Source organism: Ambystoma mexicanum, chromosome 1p, assembly GCF_040938575.1.
Source record: "Ambystoma mexicanum isolate Mex_15411 chromosome 1p, UKY_AmexF1_1, whole genome shotgun sequence".
NCBI lineage: Eukaryota > Metazoa > Chordata > Amphibia > Caudata > Ambystomatidae > Ambystoma > Ambystoma mexicanum.
Genome location: NC_090921.1, coordinates 785,946,781 through 785,968,926, shown reverse-complemented (window position 1 = coordinate 785,968,926; position 22,146 = coordinate 785,946,781). Strand labels below are relative to the sequence as shown.

Below are 22,146 nucleotides of genomic sequence, written 5' to 3'. Positions count from 1 at the left end.
GTACTTCTCCTCGATCTCTCGGCTGCCTTTGACACTATCGACCACTGCATCCTCACGGACAGACTCCACTCGCTCGGCATTAGGGACACAGCAGTAAGGTGGATTTCCTCCTTCTTCGCTAACCAATCACAAATCACCATTGAACCCCCCCACCCCCCTCCCCACCCTGTCACCAACAGAGCACCTCAGGGCTTCTTCCTATACCCCCTGTTCTTCAACCTCTATCTGAGCCCCCTTCTTGCTCACATGACCTAACCTACAACTTCGCAGACACCCAGCTCATCTTCAAGATCCCTAAGACCTTTTCCATCCACCACCCCAACCTCGCCTCATGCCTCACAGAAATTGACCACTGGATGACGGCTAACCACCTCCTCAACCATGCAACAACCAAAATCATGATCTGCTGGAAGACGGCACTCTTCCCAAAACCCACCCATTGGCTGTCCTCCTGCCGCATCCAACTCAGTAAAGAACCTGGGATATACCATGGATGCAGATCTGACACTTTCACACCACATCAACTCTGTGTCTACATTTTGCTATCTACACCTCTGCATTCTCAGACGCATCTTCCCTTACCACTCAAACCCTCACAGAGTCACAGGAATCATGACTATCATCCTCTCCTGCCTAGACTACGTTATTTCCCTTTACCTGGGCGCCCCTGCATATCAACTCAGAAAACTCCAATGGGTCTAAAGCACTGCAGCTAGGCTCCTCCTAGCCCTTGGCCACAGTGAGCACCACACACCCGCCCTCCGTGTCCTCCACTGGCTCCCAGCTGGGCGACGATCCACTTCGAAGCCATGTGCATCACCCACGGTACCCTGCACAAGACAGGCCCAGTAAACCTTCAACACAAGCTCATTCACTACCAACCCAATATCAGGCACCACACTCCTTTTTGTCATTCCTCCCTTCAAATCAACAAAAATAGGGTGACCCTCCTTCTTCGCCCAAGCTCCCACAATCTGCAATGCAATTCCCCTTAGCATCCGCCGCCAAGAGGATCACCTTGCCTTCTGGAAAGCCCTCAAGACCTGGCCATCTGGCCCCCCTGCTTCCTGAGGAACCCATGCTGCACTTCAGATTATTTAACCCCCCGTCAGATAGGCCGAGGCACCAATGAACCCCTAATAGAAGGCACTGAGACACAGAGAGAAAAAACGTCAGCAGACAACAGCACAGAACCCGTGCCATGTCTACGAAACCAAGAATCCAGCCTGGACAAATAGATGTGTATTGCACTCCATGTCAATGGAGATAGCCTCAGGCACGTCCACCCACCCTGCTATCATCCACTATTTGAAGACACTTCGCACAACACCTCTACCATCAGAATGCTGCTCTGCGCCAAGACAGAAATTCAGACTAGTTGGACACATAATCAATCTCCTGCACTTGCATACTCTCCCGACACAACCTCACAGCACCCATTACAATGGCTCGATATGGGTCTCTAGCACGGACTTGGCCACCCCTGCCTACCTTCGAATTGGCTAAAATGCACACTTGCATTCTAAACTCCTCTGATGAATCTCCCATACCTTGGACTAAAGTCCTCCAAGGGCGTTGAGCTACAGTGCTTTGAGGCTATACCAATGGGAAAGGACACTATACAAATGTCAAATTACATTACATTACAACAACCAGAGAACATTTAAGGAAATGTTCCTTAGCCGACATACATACTGACTAAATTTAAGGTGTTTTTGAGCTTAAATCTAACCAAAGTAAATTTAAAGAGATACTTCTGAGCCTGTGCACACAGCAGTTATTTCATTCAGATGTTTCACAGTCTGCACACAAACAGTACATGTGAGATTTTGTTTCTGAGCCTCCGCTTGCACTGCACAGGTGAGGGTTTTTTACTGTACATGCAATTGCACAGTGCAGATAAAGTGATGTTTCTGGGCTTGTAGTTCCCCAGTATAGTTGAAGGGTATTTCTGAGCTTGCACTCAAGTAGATATTACTGTGCCTATCTCTTGTACAGTGCAGGTATGGAGATGTTTATGATCCTGTACTCGCATGGTGCAAGAAAAGAGATGTTTGTTCGCTAGCCTGCACTTGCACAGTACATTAGAGGAGACATTTCTGAGACTGCACTTGCATAGTACAGATGCTAGAAATGTCTCTCCTTGCACATATATACATTCTGCAGCTGCCATGTTAGATTTAACGCAGGCCTAGTACATGAGATGTCAACGGGCATTTAAACTATGACCCTACTTGTGGGAGGTTGCGGGTTGTGGAGAGTACATCTTTAACTTCTGTCCATGTCTTTGTATTTGTAATTCCCACTGTTCTCCTTGTATCTGCAAATTCCTTAAGCAGTGATAAAGATATCCACATGAGAGCGGCCTTGGGGCTTCCCAGCTGCACAATCAATGTTGTGGAGGCAGGTTTTTTGGGTAAGTTTCTGTTAAATTATTTAATTGAAGCAGACTCTGCACTGAAGCTGTATCATGGGGTCTAGATCCCACTTTTATCTAGAACCAAGTGTCTTTGTGTAGCATACTCCTGCTATGAGACAAGCAACCTGTTTCGGGCTATTGCCTTCAGATAGATGCAGTGTTTCTAAGGCTTTAATCTCAAGAATGGAGCAGGGTGTCTTACATTGTTACCGAGAGAGAGAGAGAGAGAGAGAGAGAAGCAGAGAGAGACTGACTCAGTCTGCCTGTTACCTCAAGAGAGAAGCTGTGGATCTCAACATGCCACCACAAAAGTGTGCAGCCTCTCCCAGGTTGTCACTGGAGGTGAGGAAAATGTGTCTCATGCTGTGACCTCAGAGTAGGAACAGTGCGCACATGGTGCCATCTCAAACAGGGAGCAGGGCGGCTCTCTGTTATGGTAAGAGGGGGCGGCAGGGTTGTAATTTCAGGTTCGAAACAGCATGTCTCTAGCTGCTTCTCCATTAAAAGGACACTTGTTATAGACTGCGTCCTAGGGGATGCGTGTTCTGAAAAATGTCCTTTGTCCATAATATTTGGTACCCTGTTTATTCCCTGTAGGCTTTGCAGTTGTGCCTGGAGACAGGTGGGTCCTGGAAGTGTATAGAAGCTACGAGATCACTGTGGAAGTGTATGATAAATTATACAGCAACAAGGTCTACTTATCCGATGTGAGTTTGAGAATCTTGTTGCAAAAAGCAAAGTGCATGACTCTGTTACAACAGGAATATTACATCTGTCTCTGCATGAACCCTTCTCTGATCATATACTTCACACCCATCTATAGCCAGCAGGCTATTACCAGGGAGTCTTTAAGAAATAATCTAAATCTGTCACTGTAAACACCTTCAGGGAACGAGCGCAGAGCTGCTCCTGGGAATGCACTAAGCTCTTATAGTACATAGCAGGCCAACCTGCCACTCGCCATGCAAGGCCTTCTCTGTTGATGCCATTCCCTTTCTCCCTGTCTCTTATTGGTGGCTATCCACCTAACCACTTTAAGCCCAGTTTGCATGCTGCCCTCATCTTCCATTGAACTTCTCTCCAAAAAGGAGGCAGACATTCTTACCTATTTCCAACAGTTGGGGGAAGGAAAGGCTGCATAAATAATGGTCAGGAGGATTTCTTGTGGTTACATTAAATGACGGGGAAAATTAACTTTAGTAACATATGTCTCCTGGTTGCAAGTGATAAGGTCTGAGTTAGAGATTATTCTTGCAAATGTCTTTGCTTTTTATCTTGCTTTCAATCCAATTTTCAGAATTTGAGGATAGAGATGGAGCTCCCTGCAGAGTTCCTTGAAGTGAAATCTTCCTCTGTGAATGGCTCTTACCACCTAGTTCAAGTTCTTAAGAGTGGCGTCTTCTGCATCAAAGCCCGCCTGACTGGAGTCCTGCATAAGGTGGAGTAGACACAAATTGGCTGGAAGTAGATGATTATGCCTAAACCATGCTGCATTTGTCTAATTCTATACATGTTTATAGTAGTACATTGCGCCATGTTTTAGATGTCCTGTGCCCTAGTCCCTTGTGGAATCTCAAGTGACTTGTTTGATGTGCATAGCAGAGTCTTCAGTTTCCCAGGATCTCCTCTCTTCACATGCCTTACTTTTCTGTGTTCTCCTTCTCTCTGGTATCATTTGTGTGCATTATGATGTCTTTACATTTCGTGTCTCTTCCCCGTTAAGCAATAGAACCTGAGGAGGGAGGGGCAGGGGTGTCAGTTACAAGCCCGAGCTAAGCAACGGCCCCTGCAGGCATACTTGTATTCTGGCGGTCTGGAAAGTGTGCTGCTACGCTGCTACCGGCACCCTTATTTCCATACCGCCAGGCTTATAATGAGGCCCATCCCTTTACTTGCCACTTACTCCTGCTATCTAATATAATTCTTGTGCACGACATTATGTTTTCTGGCTTCTGTATTCACTCATCTGGCCTCTCTTATTTGCATAACAATATCTTAACTTTTTCCTGCCTTACTCTTGTACATACATTTTCTACTTTCCCTTTTGTTTTATTTTACTTTGTCTCTTTCCTTTATTCTTTAGCATACTTCCTCTATGTCATCCTGCTACGTGGTATCTACTCTCTCTGGGATCTCCCTCCCGGCATTATGGTTCTCTTTTATTCTGTTTCCTTCCTAGGATGGAGTTATTACGCTACTGGCACTGCCCGTCGGTCATGTGCAAGAAGTAAAAAGTTTCCTCCCCATCGTTCTAACTCCCGGCTTACTGGCATTTCCACATCACCCTCGAGAAGTCTCCTACCGCTATCATATCCAGGTAACATTCTCAGCCCATCCTTCTGACTCTGCAATATTTAAATTGTGGGAGAGCTGGCATTTCCTTTATTATCTTGCTCTGTGTCTTTTTCTTACCTGACCAAGTTGAGAGACTGGGCCAGTGTGTGGTTTTAGGGAGGTGTAGAGGAGGAGTGATCCTTTTCAGTAGCCAGTACTAGGGTGACGGGTGGCTGAAGGCTTGTAGAATGGGGCTTAGTCGCTCCTGTCTGCATGAGGAGTCGAACGCTGGTAATGAAGGAGTTTGACTGCCAGGTTCTCTAGGTCTAAGAATTAATTAGAGGCAATAGAGTTCAGAAGGCGGTCTTAGTGGTTCATAAGGTGGGAGGCTGCTTTGCTCTAAGGTGGTGGTGCATGTTCTGAAGTGTTGAGTGAATGAGAACTGGGGCTAAAGTGGAACTGGGATATTTTCTGTGTGCTGGAAGAGTATTATATTTGGGTCTGGGGCAATGTGATTGAGTACCTAGTAAGGAGAGTGCCTAGTAAGGATAGTACTTTCCTTAATTAAATTCTCCTTCAGGAGGCTGGTTACATCCTTATCCAAGATGTCTTCTGGAAGGCAGTGTGCAATCCTGCGTAGCATTCTCAACTGCCATTCATCCCTAAAACAGTCACAGTTATCAGAGACTCCTGAACTGGGCCTATCCTAAGCAATTGAATAAGGAGAAGTTAAAACCTAGAGTACCGGAGACTCTGTGAGACAAGGCCCACACAAAACTGGTACGACAGGCACTCTACCATTTTTTGAAGGACCTTTGATGGGAAGTCTAATCCAGTAAAACCCCTGAAGTAACTTTAGTGTAAATAATTATAGCAAGAATTACTGGTACAATATATTCTACTACGAATAACAGCAATAAGTACTTTATCACTAAATAAAGTCATTGAAGTCATTAGGGTAACAGCGCACCCGACATTGGTCTTCAATGTTGACTTACAAGCGCAAAGGATTTGTAGCTGTGGAGTTCTATGTGCGCAGGTATTGCTTCAGGCGGCAGACACACCGCAAAGGCAACTAGCGTTGGGATATATTAGAAAAAGAAATTCCAATGCGCGGGAGTGCATGCAATTGGCTGCTCGTTGAGAGGCTTAGAAAAGGTTATATACCTCAAAGTAGGAAGTTTGGAGGTGCATGAGAGAAACTTGGAGTCAGCGAAGAGCGAACCCACTTCAGAAAAGAACAACAGGTTGAACATTGAGTATCTGTCAGGGTCCGGCTTGACTGAATTCCACAGGAGCTGATGCTGGCCCCAGAGACCCTCACCAGGAGTTCACCTCTCAACCCTTAAGTATAAGCTGAGCTGGGGGGCGTGGCTTGGCGGCCGATGTAGTGAGACGCGCTGCCGAGGAGCTCCGGAGCGATCCTGACAAAATCCATATAAAAACTAGCATAAATTGGTTCCAGAAGACCGCTAAAGTCTCCCCGCAGAGACAGGAACACCTGCTGCCCACCCGGCGAAGCCCCCGGAGGAAACCGGGCAGTGGAAAAGGAGATAGACCGCCAGAGGGGAATCGTCCTGCGAAATCAAAATGGCAGACGCGCAAGCTGTGGGAGGACCCCGGCCGCGTAATACGGTATGAACCGGTGAATCCACAAGAGAAGGACACATCACGCGCATAACAAAGAAACCAGTGCGGGGTAGACCTGAGCCTAAGTCAACCCTGAGTCAACCCCACGACGTGGAGTTCAGCGCGGCCGGTGGAAGTGGGACGTGGAAGCGGGAAGGCCCCTGACAGGGTGAGGCAACATACGCAGCAGGCACGGGAAGCCCGAGCCCGAAGCGACGCCCGCAACGAGGGCCTAACGAATACACCCGCCGGAAGAGAGCAATAATCTCAATATAAGGAGAGACCCGTAAACACTGGCAGCAGGGCGGCGGAAGAAGCATGGGCTACGGCACGTGGAGCGCAGCCAAGACTGGTACCGGCGACGCAGGCAGAGGGCGGCTCCCCCGCAATGCCGAACAAGAAAGCGGAGGGGAAAACCAAGCAAGTAAGCATGGAGACCTTTACGATGGCGTCCGGACACAAACTGTCGCCGTCAGCGGACAAAGCAGCAGCCGCGGATGACACGTCGCGCCCAGTGGAAGCCGCCAACGAAGGCACGATACTGGAAGCAATCGCCTCCATGAAAGAATCGCTCGAAAACAAAATGGACACAGCAATCGGGGCCCTGAAAGCATCTCTAGAAAATAAACTGGTTACAGTAATGGTAGATGTGGGCCTTCTCCACCAGGACGCGAGGAACCTAACAGAAAGAGTGACGGCGACGGAACAGCAGGTGCAGCAAAATACGGCGGGGGTTGCGGTAACGCAGACACAGATGTCAGAGGTACTACAGAGAATTAAGGTTCTAGAAAGGAGAGCAGAAGACGCAGAGGGGAGAGCGCGGAGGAACAACATCCGCATAATTGGAATTCCGGAAGGAGAGGACAAAGACCCCACTGAATACGTCGAGAACATGCTCCTCCAGGAGGTTGGAGCAGGTGCACTATCCCAGGGCTTTGTGGTAGAAAGGGCACACAGAGCCCTGACTGGAAGACCCCAACCGGGCGCCCCCCCGAGAGCGATGATCGCTAGGATCATGAACTACAAAGATAGGGAGAAAATACTAGCATTCTCAAGGAGGGGGGGGAATCATCAGGTACTCCTCCAAGATCACAATGTATTCGGACTATACAGCCATGGTACAGAGGCAACGGGCACAGTTCGGCCCAACAAAAGAACGCCTCAGGACCGCGGGGGTGACATACATGCTCCTGTTCCCCGCTAAACTTAAGGTGATACACCAAGGCAAAACATGTTTTTTCGACTCCACTGAAGAGGCCCACAGTTGGATGGACTCACAAGGCTTCCCCCAGCTGAGGCAGAGAAACGCTAACAATCCTGGAAATAGACCCCGATGAGAAGTAACAAAGGCAACCTGGAACAAGAAAATAAGCATTACGTAAGTTAAAAGAAGCTAGCAGTAAGCATGGAGGAGCAATCAGCCCCACTTTAGCTGCATTGGCTGAGAGAAGCAGTGCCCCCGGGAAGAATGAACTATCAGTTTGGATGTCAGTTTTAAGGCATCACTCTGCGGCGAGTCTGCGCCTATCACAGGGGCATGGCGAGGGAAGCGGCGGAGCCCGACCAGGGGGAGAGTGGCTGGGCGTTAGTTTTTCAGTTTTTGTTGAAGTTATGGACGTTGAATGGAGTGAATGGGCAGTACAAGGCACAAACTACGGAAGGACTATTGTAAAGAACACTGAAATAATACAGACAATAAGCGACCGGAGCAACATGGGACAGGACCCATGTGACAGCAGCAGCCGCTGCATCGAGAGGCATAGATCCAGGACCAGGACACCGAGGGATATGGGCATGAGGAGAATAATGCGCAGGGTGCAAGGGCATGGCAGTGGGACAATGAAGCCAAACAAAGGAGATCATGGGACCGTATGAACTGACGATAGCCACCTGGAATGTGAGAGGACTCAATGCGTATGTCAAGAGACTTAGGGTTTATGCCTGGCTAAACCGGATGAAAATCAAGATAGCGATGTTACAGGAGACACATCTCACAAGAGACAGGCAGGCCAAGGTGGACAAGAAATGGGGAGGACAGATTTACAGCACCACATATTCAAGTTACGCACGAGGTGTGCTAATATGGATTGCCCCGGGGGTCCCGTTCCAGCTACTCAAGCAGGAGACCAACACAGAGGGACGGATGGTATTGGTGCATGGCATGCTAGAAAACAAGGAGGTATGCCTGGTCAACACCTACGCACCGAATACTGATGCAACAGCAACAGCAACAGTTAGGCAATATAGAGAGGCGACGTTCATCTGGGCCGGCGACTTCAACTGCACCTTGAATCCCCTCCTCGACAGATCTGATAATAAATATAAGAAGCCGGCGCCTCCAGCCAAAGAACTGTGAGGGATCCTGGCGCAGCTACAGCTAGAAGACGTATCGAGGCAGTTACATGGGGAGGGGAGGGGTTATACACACTACAGCGCACAACATGGAACATTCACACCTATAGACTATATATTCGTGGGCAGGGAATCACTGCAAGATATCTCGGGAATCACCATCAAAGCACGCACATTCTCTGACCATGCCCCAGTAGTGGCGACATGGGCACACATCAATAGGAAAGCCCCTATCCCAACATGGCGACTTCGAGCAGAGGCCCTGAGGGAGGGTGAGTTTGAGGAACACCTCCATGAGGTGATCGATGATTATTTTGAGCAAAACGAGGGCAGTGTTGAGAGTGGCGCCGTATTATGGGACGCATTCAAGGTGGTAATAAGGGGAGCGGCAATAGGCAAAACAGGAGGATTGACAGGGGCGGCCATGATGGAATTCAATGAACTCGAGAGGGTGATCGAATTGAGAGAACAACGAGCGGGACTAGAGGGGGAGGAACCTGGAGAGCTGATAGAGCTGCGGACTAAATGTATGTTGCTCTGGCAAAAACTAGGGAGGCTAAACTATGGGAGGTACCTACAGCGGTTACATGCGGAAGGGGATAAACCTAGCAGGCTCCTGGCCTGGCGTACCAGACAAGAGAATAAAAAAGATCCCATAACAGTGTTAGAAGATCACACCGGGACAGAGATCAGGGACCAAGGGCACATTAACGCAATGTTTGCTCGTTTTTATGAGCAACTGTATGCCCCGGATCCGGAAATAGACCCGGAGGACATAACAGATGCACTGGTAGAAATAGCGTTGCCGAGGCTAGAGGAGGAACAGGCCCAGCTGCTGGATGCACCCCTCACGGTGGAGGAAATAGAGATGGTGATCGCAGAGCTTCCCACCGGCAAAACCCCGGGCCCGGATGGGCTTCCGGGGGAATTCTACAAGACGTACAAGAGCGCCATTGCCCCGAAACTGCTTGAGACATTCCAAGACGCATATGAGACCATGTGTCTCCCGACAAGCCTGTCGGAATCGATAATTGTTCCGATTCTCAAACCAGGGAAGCCCTCCAGGAAATGCGCCTCCTACAGGCCAATATCCCTTATTAATCAGGATGCCAAAATACTAACGGCTGTCCTAGCCAACCGCTTAAAACAGGTAATACCCACGCTGATCCACCCGGACCAAACAGGCTACGTTCCGGGAAGGAACACGTCCTGGAACTTCCGCAGACTTCACCATGTGATAGATGAGACAAATCGACTGCAAGATGAGAGTGTAATAGTGTCTTTGGACGCTGTCAAAGCTTTCGATTCTGTGCGTTGGGAATGGCTGATGGGTGTACTTGCCCACTTTGGTATCGGGGAGGGGTACCTCCGGTGGATCAGGTTACTATACAAGGAACCCAGAGCAAGGGTGAAAACGGGGCGATTCATTTCCGAGGAGTGGAAGATACATAGGGGAACCAAGCAGGGGTGCCCGCTATCGCCAATGTTATATATCCTGGCTCTAGAGCCATTTGCGGTATTCCTTAGAGCAGAATATAGAGACACCGGACTGGACATAGATGGAGTGCTCCACCAAATCTCGCTATACGCGGATGATATGCTCCTATTCGTACGTGAGCCAACCATTAACCTACCCTGCCTCCTAGAGGCAATCGGGGCGTACACTAGGCTTTCGGGCATAGCGATCAATAAAGAGAAGTCCCTCCTCTTCCCCTTGGCAGGACTGAAACACGCCCCCCCATTGTTTGCCGGACCTGGGTCTGACGTGGGCGCCCCGCACCTTTAAATATTTGGGTATAGGGATACTTCATAATACCGCTGATACCCATGCATCCAAAACGCTCGTCGCTCTAGAGAGAACGCAGCGGTCAATGACTTTATGGGGGACACTACCACTGGGAATGATGGGAAGAGCAGCCCTCCTGAAAATGGTGGTGCTGCCCCGCCTATTATACTTCCTCACGAACATCCCATACAACATACCCAGGGCCTTTTTCACCAAACTAAATACAATAACGCGTTCATTCCTATTGGGGGGAGGGAGAAATAGGATCGCAATAAGGACCCTGCAGAAGGACTACGAAGAAGGGGGTATCAGACTACCTGACTTTGAGAAGTACTATTTAGCGGGGCAGCTGCAATTTGCAGTAAAATGGCTGGGGGAAGACGAAACAATAGACACTCGCATTTTCCAACCTGCACTGAAACAGTATTACCTAAGGGAAATACTATGGCTCGATAGACCCCGGCTCAATACCCTGCCGAACATGCTCAACATCGCAGTGGACTTATGGAAAAGAATGTGGAAACTCCAAGGGATAAAGGATCTGCAGTCAACGCAAATCCCTCTAGCGGGTCTCCTGGGAGGGAACACAAATACATTAGCAACATACCGAGCACACTGGGAGGCTAAAGGGGTAGCACAAATTGGAAACCTGAGAAGGGAGGGAAGGTGGGCGGACTTCCAAAAAATGGTAGATGAATACGAAATACATATGCATCAATTCATCCTATATACCGGCATGCTGAGAAACATCACAGGAAGATGGCCAGATTGCGAAGACCAGGACGAGGAAACAGCATTAGATGTATGGTATGACATTGCAGAGGGAACGCACACAACCTCCAGGTTGTACAAACAGCTACTGAAAGCCAAGGACCCACAGGAACAACACACGAGGCAGCGTTGGGAGGAAGAGTTGGGGAGACCCCTCAGTGAACAAGAATGGACTAGGGCCTTACGATAACCAAAAAAGGTATCCAGAAATGCAAGATTCAGGCAGGCGCAGCTATACGTAACGCACAGAGCGTATCTCACACCCAAGAAGATGAATAAAGTCCATACAGGAGCTCAGAGCGGATGCCCCCGCTGCTCGTCAGAAGAAGCGGACATGGTACACATGTTCTGGTCCTGCCCAGCGATACAGGAGTTCTGGGACGGGATCAGACTCAAGATAGCGGGAAGTGGACATCAAATCCAGGCGGAACATCCCGAAAAATACCCACTGGGCCTCTTCTCAAGAGGGGGTAAGCATGATTCGCATCTGGCAAAGATGAAAGATTTGATAGGTATACTGGCCAAGAGACGGATAGCAATGACATGGAAGTCAAAGGATGGCCCGCGTGTGGAGGCATGGTGGTCAGACCTTCAGAAGTGGGCGCAGGCAGAGACAGTGGTGTGGACAAAAGCAGTGACAAGAGGGGAAGGTGAAGCTGCGCACAAGTTGTCTGCATGGAACACACTAATATAAGACCTCTTTGGCCACCCGGAGGAAGGAAACTCTGAAGATCCCTCGGAAATAGAGGATACGTAGGTAAAATAATAAGGCCAGCATGAAGCCCAAGAACAGAACATTGTGCGTACCAGACCTGGTGCTCGACTCCACGGGAGGTCCGGACTGAACTGATAAGGTCGCTGGGGAAACTATGAAACCACAAGATCCGTACGAAGTGCCAATAAGCCATCTATGTTAAAGTTGTTTGCATGTCATGTCTTTGTTGTTGTTTAAAAAAAAACAATAAAGAAATAAAAAAATAAAAAAAGTATAAGCTGAGCTGAGAACCCCAAGAAAGGGAAAGGGGAATTTGGAGAAAATAACAACGGAGACACTGCAGCCCTGCAACATTCTGGTAGGCTCTGGTATCTGTAGTAAACAAATACACTTGGTTACTTATATATTAATATAAACTTCTTTTCTAAAATTATTTTAAAATAAACTCTAACGTCTTTACCTCTTAAACCTCTGTATAAGACTTAGAGGTTAATTATCTGTATGGAATATCTTGTAAACAATTATCATGCTTAGTGCATACAGTCTCAAGCCATTCAAGTCTCTTTAGAATCCTAAAGTAATGACCCTTGCAAGCACCTTACAGACTTAGATGATCTTCTTTGCTTTTTAAGTTCATTTAACTCTATGAAGTTTGAGTTTTAAATGCCTTTGTGAAATGCAGTCTTTCTTTGAAGAATTGAATTCCTTTTGCATAAAAATTACATTAAATAGAAACTCATAAACTTTCTTGAATGCTGCTCTCCTTCTGCGTGTGAACCTTTTCTTTTTAACACATACGAACGCATAGTTTCTTTCTTGACACGCGTTTGCGATAAACACGCGAAATCACAAGACGTGAAAAATTGTCCTCGCGTATAAACTTCACACGCGCATATTAACAAATACACGCATGCGTGAAAACAAGTGTACGCGTGCTAAAAAACAACTTGCGCTAAGTAAAATGGACTCGCGCTCTATCGCTACCGAACACACGCGGTTATACGCAACATCACTCACATAAAAATTGTACACGTATTCAAAACAACTCGCGCTTATTTGAAAAATGGACTCGCGCTCTATCGCAACCCAACACGCGCTTTCTTACGCAACGTCTCTCACGTTAAAAATGTGCACGCGCTCAAAAACCACTCACGCTATTCATTTGGACACGCGCTCTATCGCTCAGAATACCCGCGTGCTCCCATAACGACGTTACTGACGTCATGCGGACTCGCGCATGCATTAAAACAGTCTTGAAACACTTTTCATGCAGTAAACAACTTTTAAACTTGAGCGCACAGTCTTCACAAGTTTCCTATAGTAATAAAACTGTAAAACGTCTTTTCACTCAGTAAACTTTAAAACTTGTTAACTCTTTAAGTTTTCTTATGAAAGATGAAAGTTCACTGTGAAAATCTTTTTAGCTTTTAAAAAGAACGATCCCACCTGATGTCTTCTAGTTCACTCTGGCTCAGCAAACGATTGTCTTACTTCTTTGGTAAATCTTCTGAACTCTGAAAGGCCTTACTTAAGGAGCTTAACTAATGTACAACCAGCCACTGAATTACTATGAATGAAAGGCAGTTTAGAATCTCGCTCACCTCCCAAGAATCCAACCCATTATCCTATCCACCAATCAGACAAACCAAACATACTATTGTTCCTTAAACCAATCAGATTAAGTTTCTTTCTCTCCATCTTGACTTGGGCAACCATAATGTTAATTCTGTGTACAAACTCTTCCTGATTACTACTCCAGCCAAACTCTTCCTGATTACTACTCCAGCCAGCCCTGACAGTATCCAACCCTGTAGAGGACTTGGTAAGTTCTGAACAAGTATTTGTATTCAAATTTGTATTTTATTTATAAAGCGCTAAAGCAAGCCCAAAGGCATCAGGCCGCTAACACGAACAAAAACCAACAATAAAAAAGTATAACAAAACATGGCAAAACATTAAAAAAGAAACAGCATGGGGACAGAAAGGAAGTCATGTAAAAGCCAGCACGTCTTAAAGTCTGGCAAGAAACATACTATGCAAAATGGAGTACCATTTCAAATCATATCAAAAGCACTACACAGACTCAACTTTAATTTCAAATTAGATGGGCCATGGGTAAAAGCTTTAAAAATGCTAAGAAAATGTTGGAGGTTGCTGCCACCACACCCCACCAACACACAATCTATTTTCCTGGATACCCCATCTAATTCAATTCGCCCAAGGACCTTAAAGTCTGAGGCTCTGGTAATCCTGGGCCCAGTGTTTTTGTTGCAGCCATGCCAGCACTCTATTTCTTAATGCTTCATTGGAATCATTTGTGTAACCCCAGCCCAAATGGGGCCCGCTTAGGGAGGGCGTTAATAATAAAATATATGGAGACCACAAGGCACAAGAAGGAGTTTAAAAGTTTGTATTCAATGTGTGTGCTTACTAATGGACTTTCCTGACTGTACCACCTGCCCCACCATGCCCCCATGACCGTGTGTGCGTTTTGGCCTGGGTGAAGATAATGCCCTGGCCGAACCAGGAGCATGGCCTGGTGGCTAGAGGCCGCCCGGAGGCCAGTCCAGGTGGCCCAAAGGTAGGAGAAGTCCCGGGCTTGGTGCAGCCTGGGTGAAGAGTATGGCTGAGCGGGAGTACGCTCATCCGCCGGGCGGGGCGGGCTGTGTTTGAAGAAAAGAAGATCCCCAACAGCACCGGTGGGGGGGTGGGGAGCCACGGAGACCACCAGCACTGCCAGGGGGGCCTGCTCTCCCTGGGGCCAGATGGGGAGAGCAGAGAAAAAAGAACTTACCCGGAGACTGGCCAGAGCGTCCTGTGCGGCCGGGGCTCAGCGCGATGTGCGCTGGCTGCGTGCTGACTCTGCCCAGGAGGACGGGGCGGGGTGGAGTCCAACGAGCACTTTCCCCGCCTGGAAAACCCTGCCACGAAGGAAATAAATTAAGGGCTTGCAAAGCTCTGGAACTTCTGTTACTCTGTATTTTCACTGCCACAGAGGAAATATGGGCTTGTAAACCCCAGCATGGACCCAAGGGCTCCCAGAGCCCTAGAAGAGGAATTTGCACATGTCCACCACCACGGACGAAATTAGGGCTTCAACCTCCATGGGGACACCAGGGCTCTCAAGGCCCAACCAGGACAGAGGGCTGCCAAAGCCACCAATATGCCCTGTGATAGCCACCCGCGGCAGAGCAGGGGTTTCAGTGCATGTGTGCAGATGGACAGTGATGGCACCAACAGAAGGTACAGCCATTTACTTACTTTGTTTTATGACTTATCAATGAGGACTGTGGTTTAGTTAACAAGGGCTGACTGCAGCTGCCAAGGTTGTTCAAAGTGTCGGGGTGGTAAGGTATATGTGGAATGTGGGGAGGATGTAATAGAAGTGCTGCATAGAGTGAAGTAATTGATAACCTGCTTAAGGTTAATATGCATAGGGGGTTGAGCAATGAGTATCCCTTACCTATATTAAAGCATCATCAATCATGGAATGGGAATATAGATTGAGGCACGGATCGCTTGACGGATTCAGTTATGCTAACCCGTTAAATTTTATTTTATATAAAAGCCTGTGAGGTCACAAAAACTCCTTCTTAGTGTACTGTGCCTTAATTTAATATCTGGAACTCAGGAGTATGGCACATCCCCTGGTTTAACATTGTTTATTTAGCAGGTTGCTTAGTGCCCCCTCAGAGCAGCTGGCCTGGGATGGCGGGGTGGTGCCAGTGAGGTCTGTCCCTGGCTCTGAGTATTTCTTTTAATACTGAGCATTCCCGGGCAAGGGGGGAAAAGAAAATCAGGTGCTACACATTCCCTGCTGGCTTCTCCACATTATTAATTAAGAAATGTCTCTCGTCCATAACAAATTCTCTCAAGGTCTTATCGTCGATCATGGGCATATGGGTTTTGCATACACGCAGGTCCTTGGTACAAGATTTTCTTCTAGAACCGTCTGGCTTGCGTTGACATAGGGATGCTTGAATAAGATCTGCAGCTGCCACAGGAGGAATAGATAATGAAACTTGGGAGACAGATGTAATCTCCTGTGTTTTATTTATTTATTTATTCACATTTATAAAGCACGCAGCAGCCCTAGGGCATCATGGCGCTGTTACAAGAAAACAAGCTTAGTTACATATTCCGGATTAAATAGTAAAATCTTCCAGTGGACAGGAAGTACATTCACAGTTACAGCATACAATGTAGTGGAAGACATGGTGTGTGGGGGAGGATGGAGCGGGCTAGTTGAATAGGGTAGTTTTTAGGGCTTTCATGAATGCTGAGAGGGAGGGCTCTGCTCTGAGTGAACTGGGTAGTGCGTTCCAAAGTTTTGGTGCTAAGTTTTAATCGCTTTTTCCTCAAATGGAGAGCTCACATTCGTCCAAGATCAGTCTGACAATGCTGATCTACCAAGTTAGATTTCGGAACAGTTTGAGAAAAATGATTGACCTGATCTGGCAGGAACTGACAGGCATATTTATCAATAGTATCCACTCAGGCACCAGGCACCAAAGTCAGTGACATTTCTGTGCTGATATATGTTCACTTTAAAGAATTGTAAACAGTTAAAAACTCTTCTTAAAAAGGAAGTCTGCTGATGAAAGTGAAATACTTAAGGTAAAAGAATTTCTTTTGGGGGGTATTCCTAACTGGAATAGGAGTTAAAGATAGGACTTCGGCAGTTTCAAGTCAGAAGTAAAGGCAAGATTTCAGCGTAAGGCAGAGGCAGCCAGGTATGTATACTTTTATGGGAAGATTTTGGAGAAAAGACCAGTGAAAGTATTAGGAAAAGCAATACGAGTTATGTACATCTTCCAGATCTCCAAGACAGGCTGTTGAGCGAGTGCAATTTGAGGAATCTGAAATTGGTGTTTACTATTTTATCCGCTTCCACTTCCCTTCCTGAAAGGTTTTGTGTGCAGCTTTAATCTTAGCGGTTGCCGGCATTGCCTACAGGAGTGAGTTGTGGGGTACAGCGACTCCGGCAGGATTGCAGAACTGGGACATGACAGTGACTGAGAGAACATGGTGTCAACCTAGCTTATCCACACTGACAGAAATGGGACAACTTTGACCTGCAAACCTAGGAGTCTCTCACATGAGGAAGAGGGTAGCAGAAGTAGAATGGTTTGCATGCAGAGTTTTGGGACACTAAGGTGAATGTTGTTGAAGTAAGACTACAATATAAGGATACAGCATCCCTTTATGAGTGAACAGTTCAAGGCTGGGGTTTTGTACTCAGTCATCTACTTATGAAAGCGCATATAAGGCGCACTCCTTAAAATAAATTGTTTCTAGGCACTGAGCAAGATGGGGGAAGGCAGAGCTATGTAAGAAGAGAGTGGGCAACTCTAGGCTTGAGTAAAGAGCTAGATGTGGGTCACCCTGGGATGAAAGGTGAAGTGGATAAAATAACAAAGAACCAAAGGCTTGTCTTCTTTTCAAGGATCTGAGACCTGCAGAATGGGAAAGAAGAGTAAGGAAAGCATCATTAGTTCCTCTGCCGTTTCCTCTGAAATCCCCCGCTCCAACCTGCTGCTTACCTGTGGCTCCTCTGCTTGTACCCAGAGGAGAATGTCCAACAAGACCCAGATTGGTGACTTCAGGGCTTTTACTGGTTAGTTCATATGCCCTGATTCTGCTTCTCCTTTGCAATGGGTTTTGTGTTTTTCGTAACTCTGTTACTAAATAGTTCCCTATTGACAGGACCAAAAGTACCCTTCAAACTAAGTACAAAACTAAAGCTAGACTTTCAACCCTCTGTAACATTGAGATGCAGAGTTCAGCTTTTTTAAATATCACCCTTCAGGGAAATGTTTTATTAACAAGTTAGGTATCCCTTCAATAGCTTTTCTGTAAGTATTCCATTACGCAGATACGTATTCCATTCCAATCCTTGGCCGTGCACTTCTGTACTGTGAAAGAGGGCTGCTACTTCCTGGAGCTACTCTCAGGGCTACTCTCAGGATGCCAGTTTAGGCCACACATCGATTCTAGCCCCTCGACGAAGGAGTTTTCGCACAATCATATACAGCAAGGTGTTCCTTCTAATGTTCACACTCCCCACTAATCAAGCGGAGCCTCCAAGTCTTCCCCACGCTCAGTGGTTGAAGTGGGTGAGAGTGCTTGGGAGTGTTGCTCCTCTACTTTTTCAAAAGGTTTTACTGTTCCTATACTTTGATTTAAAAAAGAAACCATTCTAGAATGGTTTTGTTTTAAAATAAACGTGTGGGAAGAAGTTTAAACTTGCACTGAACGTTCCCTTATACAGCAGGCACATTTGTTTAGGGGTTGTTATGGCATGAGGGAGGGGGCATGGCGATGGGGTTTGTGGGGCGCGGAGACTCGCCAGTAGTGAACATAGTTCCACTACTTCTTTTTGTACACTTCGACCACTGCCCACACTTCACTTCTGCCCAAGAACTAGATGGTAAGGACTAAAAGATGATGTCTCCTGGCTTGTATCACTGCAACACCTCACAATTCCTTTCCTATCGTCCGCGCGCATAGCTCCTCAAACTCCAACAACTGCTTGATGTTGTATGGTTTCTGTTACCAACTATGATTGGGTGAAGTCTGACACAGTCCGGTTCACACATTCTCTGAAACTATTTTCTTTAACCCTCTTTTTGCTCTTACACAGCTCTGGTCGGAATCTTTCAAAATTCCTGGATTTGGACACTCCTTGGTGGAGCTTAACTTCACAGGTCCTGCTGGTCAAATCACAAGATAAAAGGCAGTTATAGAATCCCCTACAGGGTTCTACAGCGCATGAGGGTTCCAATTTAGGCTGATTCCAGACTCTTCCCTCCACCTTGAGTTGGGGAAGGTTCCTTTTCTTGTAGCCTCAAGTTACAAAATAATATGTTAACCCACTCAAGTTACCCACATAAAAGATTTAGGCTTTCCCCAGGGGAAGCATTCACCCACCCGGTGCACCACTGCTAATCACCTGCATGTTTCCTGAATTGTACTAGTGAAGTTGTTTGGCCAATGTTTGTGGGTAGAGCATCCCACTAAGTTGTGGTCACCGCTGAGAAACATCTGTCTCCTCTTCCATAATATCTAGAGAGGGCAGGGGAGTGTTCAATGGACCAGAGATCTGTGTTTATCCTGTGTTGAATGTTTGCAGGAGCAGAAACATTGATGCATTTGAATGTTAGACAAAGTATTTTGAAATGTTTTACTGGCAGCTGGGCAAGTTCTCTGAGCAATGGGTTGATGAGTGAGTGTGTTCAAATACAAGTGATGAGACAGCTTGCTGCATTTATATCCAATTGTAATCTTTTAGGCAAGAAGGTTGGTGAGATATTGGTAGCCACTATGAAGTTACTGATTTGGGCGTCTCGAATTAGTCTCTTGTTATTGGCAGGGAGCATCTGTGGTTTGATGCTCAAAACTGGCTTGAAGTCTTTGTGGCCAATACTTTGGGGGGTGGGTGTCCACAATCAGCTACTTTTACTAGTCCTACAAAACGGGACTGATGTTGCAAGTGGTTGTCAATGGCATGGGGGCCAGGTGCTTGTTATTGCACAGAGCTTCTCTTTCTAGAGGCCTGTTATTGGCATGCGGTTTCTGTAGCAAAGTGTCCCTGATTTGTATGAGGGATGAGTGCTCATTTCCAGCACAGACTTTTCTACTTGAGGTACCTGTAAATGTCAGTCTTTGTGTCTTAGATCCTAGTACTGACATGTTTTTTAGTGAAGTTCTTTTAATTAAATACTCGTTCCAGGTATAGGGTGCCATGCGCTAGTCTTGTAACTGCCATTTTTTGCCTTGAATGTTTATGAAGTCAATGTTTTGCGTGTCTCGACAGGTTGAAGGAGGCAGCGGCAATTTCACGTGGATGTCTTCGAATCACACTGTTGCCATTGTTACAATGCGAGGAGTCGTTGTGACAGGGGTGGTCATAGGGCAGTGTGTGGTACAGGCCAGGGATGTGCTAAATCCATACCACTATGGAGAGGTTAAGGTAAGCCACTTCGTGCTCTTCCTTATGCACTCACTCCTTCTCCAGTGCCATTCTACACATCAGACGTTTTCAATATTTGACCAAATTAAAATGCTTGTGAACCGTGCCTTAGAGCAGGAACATATATGAAGTGTTTCAGTGTTATTCTTGTAACATTTAGTCTTTATTTAGCTAGATAGTGGCCCATTAATAACACATAAGCTTCACTTTTTCCTTTCTGCTCAATCCTCCTAAGATTGCTGCTGTAGGGGCTATTTCTTTCTCATGACCTGTTTCCTATATGCTCTGTTCCTCCCTCACTCTTTAGCTCTTTTGCGCGCTCTCTCTCTCTCTCTATTGTTCTCTCTCTCTCTCTCTTACTCTCTCTCCCCCCACCCGTGTCATTGATTTCATAGATTAAATCAGTTATAACATGGTCTTTCCTTCTCTTCTGTCCTTGAGATCTTTCTCTCTCTCTCTGTCTCTTTCTCTCTCTGTCTCTTTCTCTCTCTCTCACGCTTTCTCCCACCACCCTGGTCATAGATTTCATAGATTAAATCACAGTTATAACATGGTCTTTCCTCCTCTTCTGTCCTTTAGGTCTCAGCTGGTCATGACCTTTGTCCCCTCTCCCTCAGTTCATTATCCCCACGCAATTCTGGATCCCTCCAGAAAGATCGCATTTGCTTTTAGGTCAAAGCTTTCCCATCTCTCTTTGTGGCAGGTGCTTATTTTGAAGCTTTTCAAGATGGAGCTGGTGCCTGTCCACGCTGATGTGCAGGTTGGCCAATCTTTAGACATCCCCATCGTCATGCACGGCATAGTCAAGGAAACAGGAGAAATCATCGCTTTCACAGACTGCTCTCTTCTGGCGCTGGAAGTTAACATGAATAAGCAGGGTGTTTTCTGCCTCATTGAGGGTAAGCTATCATGCCCTCCTCTTAGGTTATCCCAGAATTTTAGTGAATATGATATTAAAGCCCCACAGAGTCACTCCTATTTCCAGCTGGTTAACGTTGTGTTCCAGTGAAGCCGTAAGGATGAGCGTCACTATGAGTTGATGAGAGTGATTTCTGTCAGGTAGTGACACATCATGAATTGGCTTAAGTAGCCAGAGTAATGAGCAATAAATACTTTGTCCACAATGTTCTCCAGCATGGGGTCTGGCATGGATTCACATGCTCATGAATATTCCCCATCGTCAGGCTGGGAATCCTCGGTAAAGAAAAAATCAGTATCAGTTTCGTTTCTGATCTGTCTTCCTTAGTAGTAACCAATCACTGGTCTCTGGGTCATACTGCCCCAAGCCAATGACTGCCCTCTCCCTAAGCCCCGCCTCTGGCAGCCATCTTCAGATTTTTACCGCACGCTCAAGTGTTGGGAGTCCTCGTGTTTAGCTCTCGAGCTTTTTGCTGCGATTTCACACTTTTTCAAAGAGATTTTCTCATTTTTCGGTCAAATAGAGCCTCAAGCTCCACCGTTTCTACATCCGATCAACGGGGACCCGTTTTGGATTTTTCTACGCCCCTCAAGGGTGAAGCTTTCATCGAGTTACGCTTCTTGGAGGAGTCCAGAAGTTTCTGTGGCCTACCCCGGACATGGCCCAGGAGAAAGAAAGCTCGACGTCCGGAAAACTGTTCAGGGTTTGCCCTGGATGCGAGCTGCAGAATGTGTTCAAAGAGGACGAGCATTCGAAGTGCCTCTACTGCCTTCATGAGGACAAAAACGCATGTGGAGAAGGACTGTGCGTTTTGCGGGAATATGTCAGAACGGGCCATCAAGGATCGACATCAACGTCTCTCCAACTGGCTGAAGGAAAGAGCCCGTCAGGTGAGAAGAAGAAGAAGAAGTCTGAGCAGTCTTCTAAGTCCTGTGAGGGCGCCCCGGTGACGGGGGCCCAACAGAAGGCAAAGCACAGCGAGACTGCGGGCACCGGGAGCGCCGAACGGTTGGGCTCCTCGGCTGCCAGGCAGGGCGCACCCTCTCCAGCACCATCAGCCACGAGCCAACGCTCTGGCTCAGGGAAGAGGAAAGCCGAGAACCCAACAAAGCTTCTGGAGAGGCGCCGGTCGATCTTGAAGGATCCAGCCGAGGGGGACCGAGGTGGTGACCCTCCCCCCAAGGTGAAGGCCACAGGTCTGCCAAAAGCGGTGAAGGCCTTGATTCACCCGGCTAAGGCCTCTATCGAGGAAGTCGCGGCGGCCCTGGCGCAGCCTGGGGAGGCTACACCAGTGGAAGCGACCTCGGGG

General features: G+C 47.1%; 1 protein-coding gene across 2 annotated transcripts in view; it reads left to right on the top strand.

Annotated features, from left to right (window-relative positions):
• NUP210L (nucleoporin 210 like) overlaps positions 1 to 22,146 on the top strand; it is a 1,198,481-nt gene that overhangs the window by 336,734 nt on the left and 839,601 nt on the right. For both annotated transcript variants that reach the window (XM_069651587.1, XM_069651595.1), the window contains exons 8-13: positions 2,348 to 2,416; positions 3,017 to 3,126; positions 3,717 to 3,857; positions 4,599 to 4,736; positions 19,763 to 19,918; positions 20,622 to 20,817. In XM_069651587.1, coding sequence (XP_069507688.1) covers positions 2,348 to 2,416; positions 3,017 to 3,126; positions 3,717 to 3,857; positions 4,599 to 4,736; positions 19,763 to 19,918; positions 20,622 to 20,817 — 810 coding nt within the window. The remainder of the gene's footprint in view (positions 1 to 2,347; positions 2,417 to 3,016; positions 3,127 to 3,716; positions 3,858 to 4,598; positions 4,737 to 19,762; positions 19,919 to 20,621; positions 20,818 to 22,146) is intronic.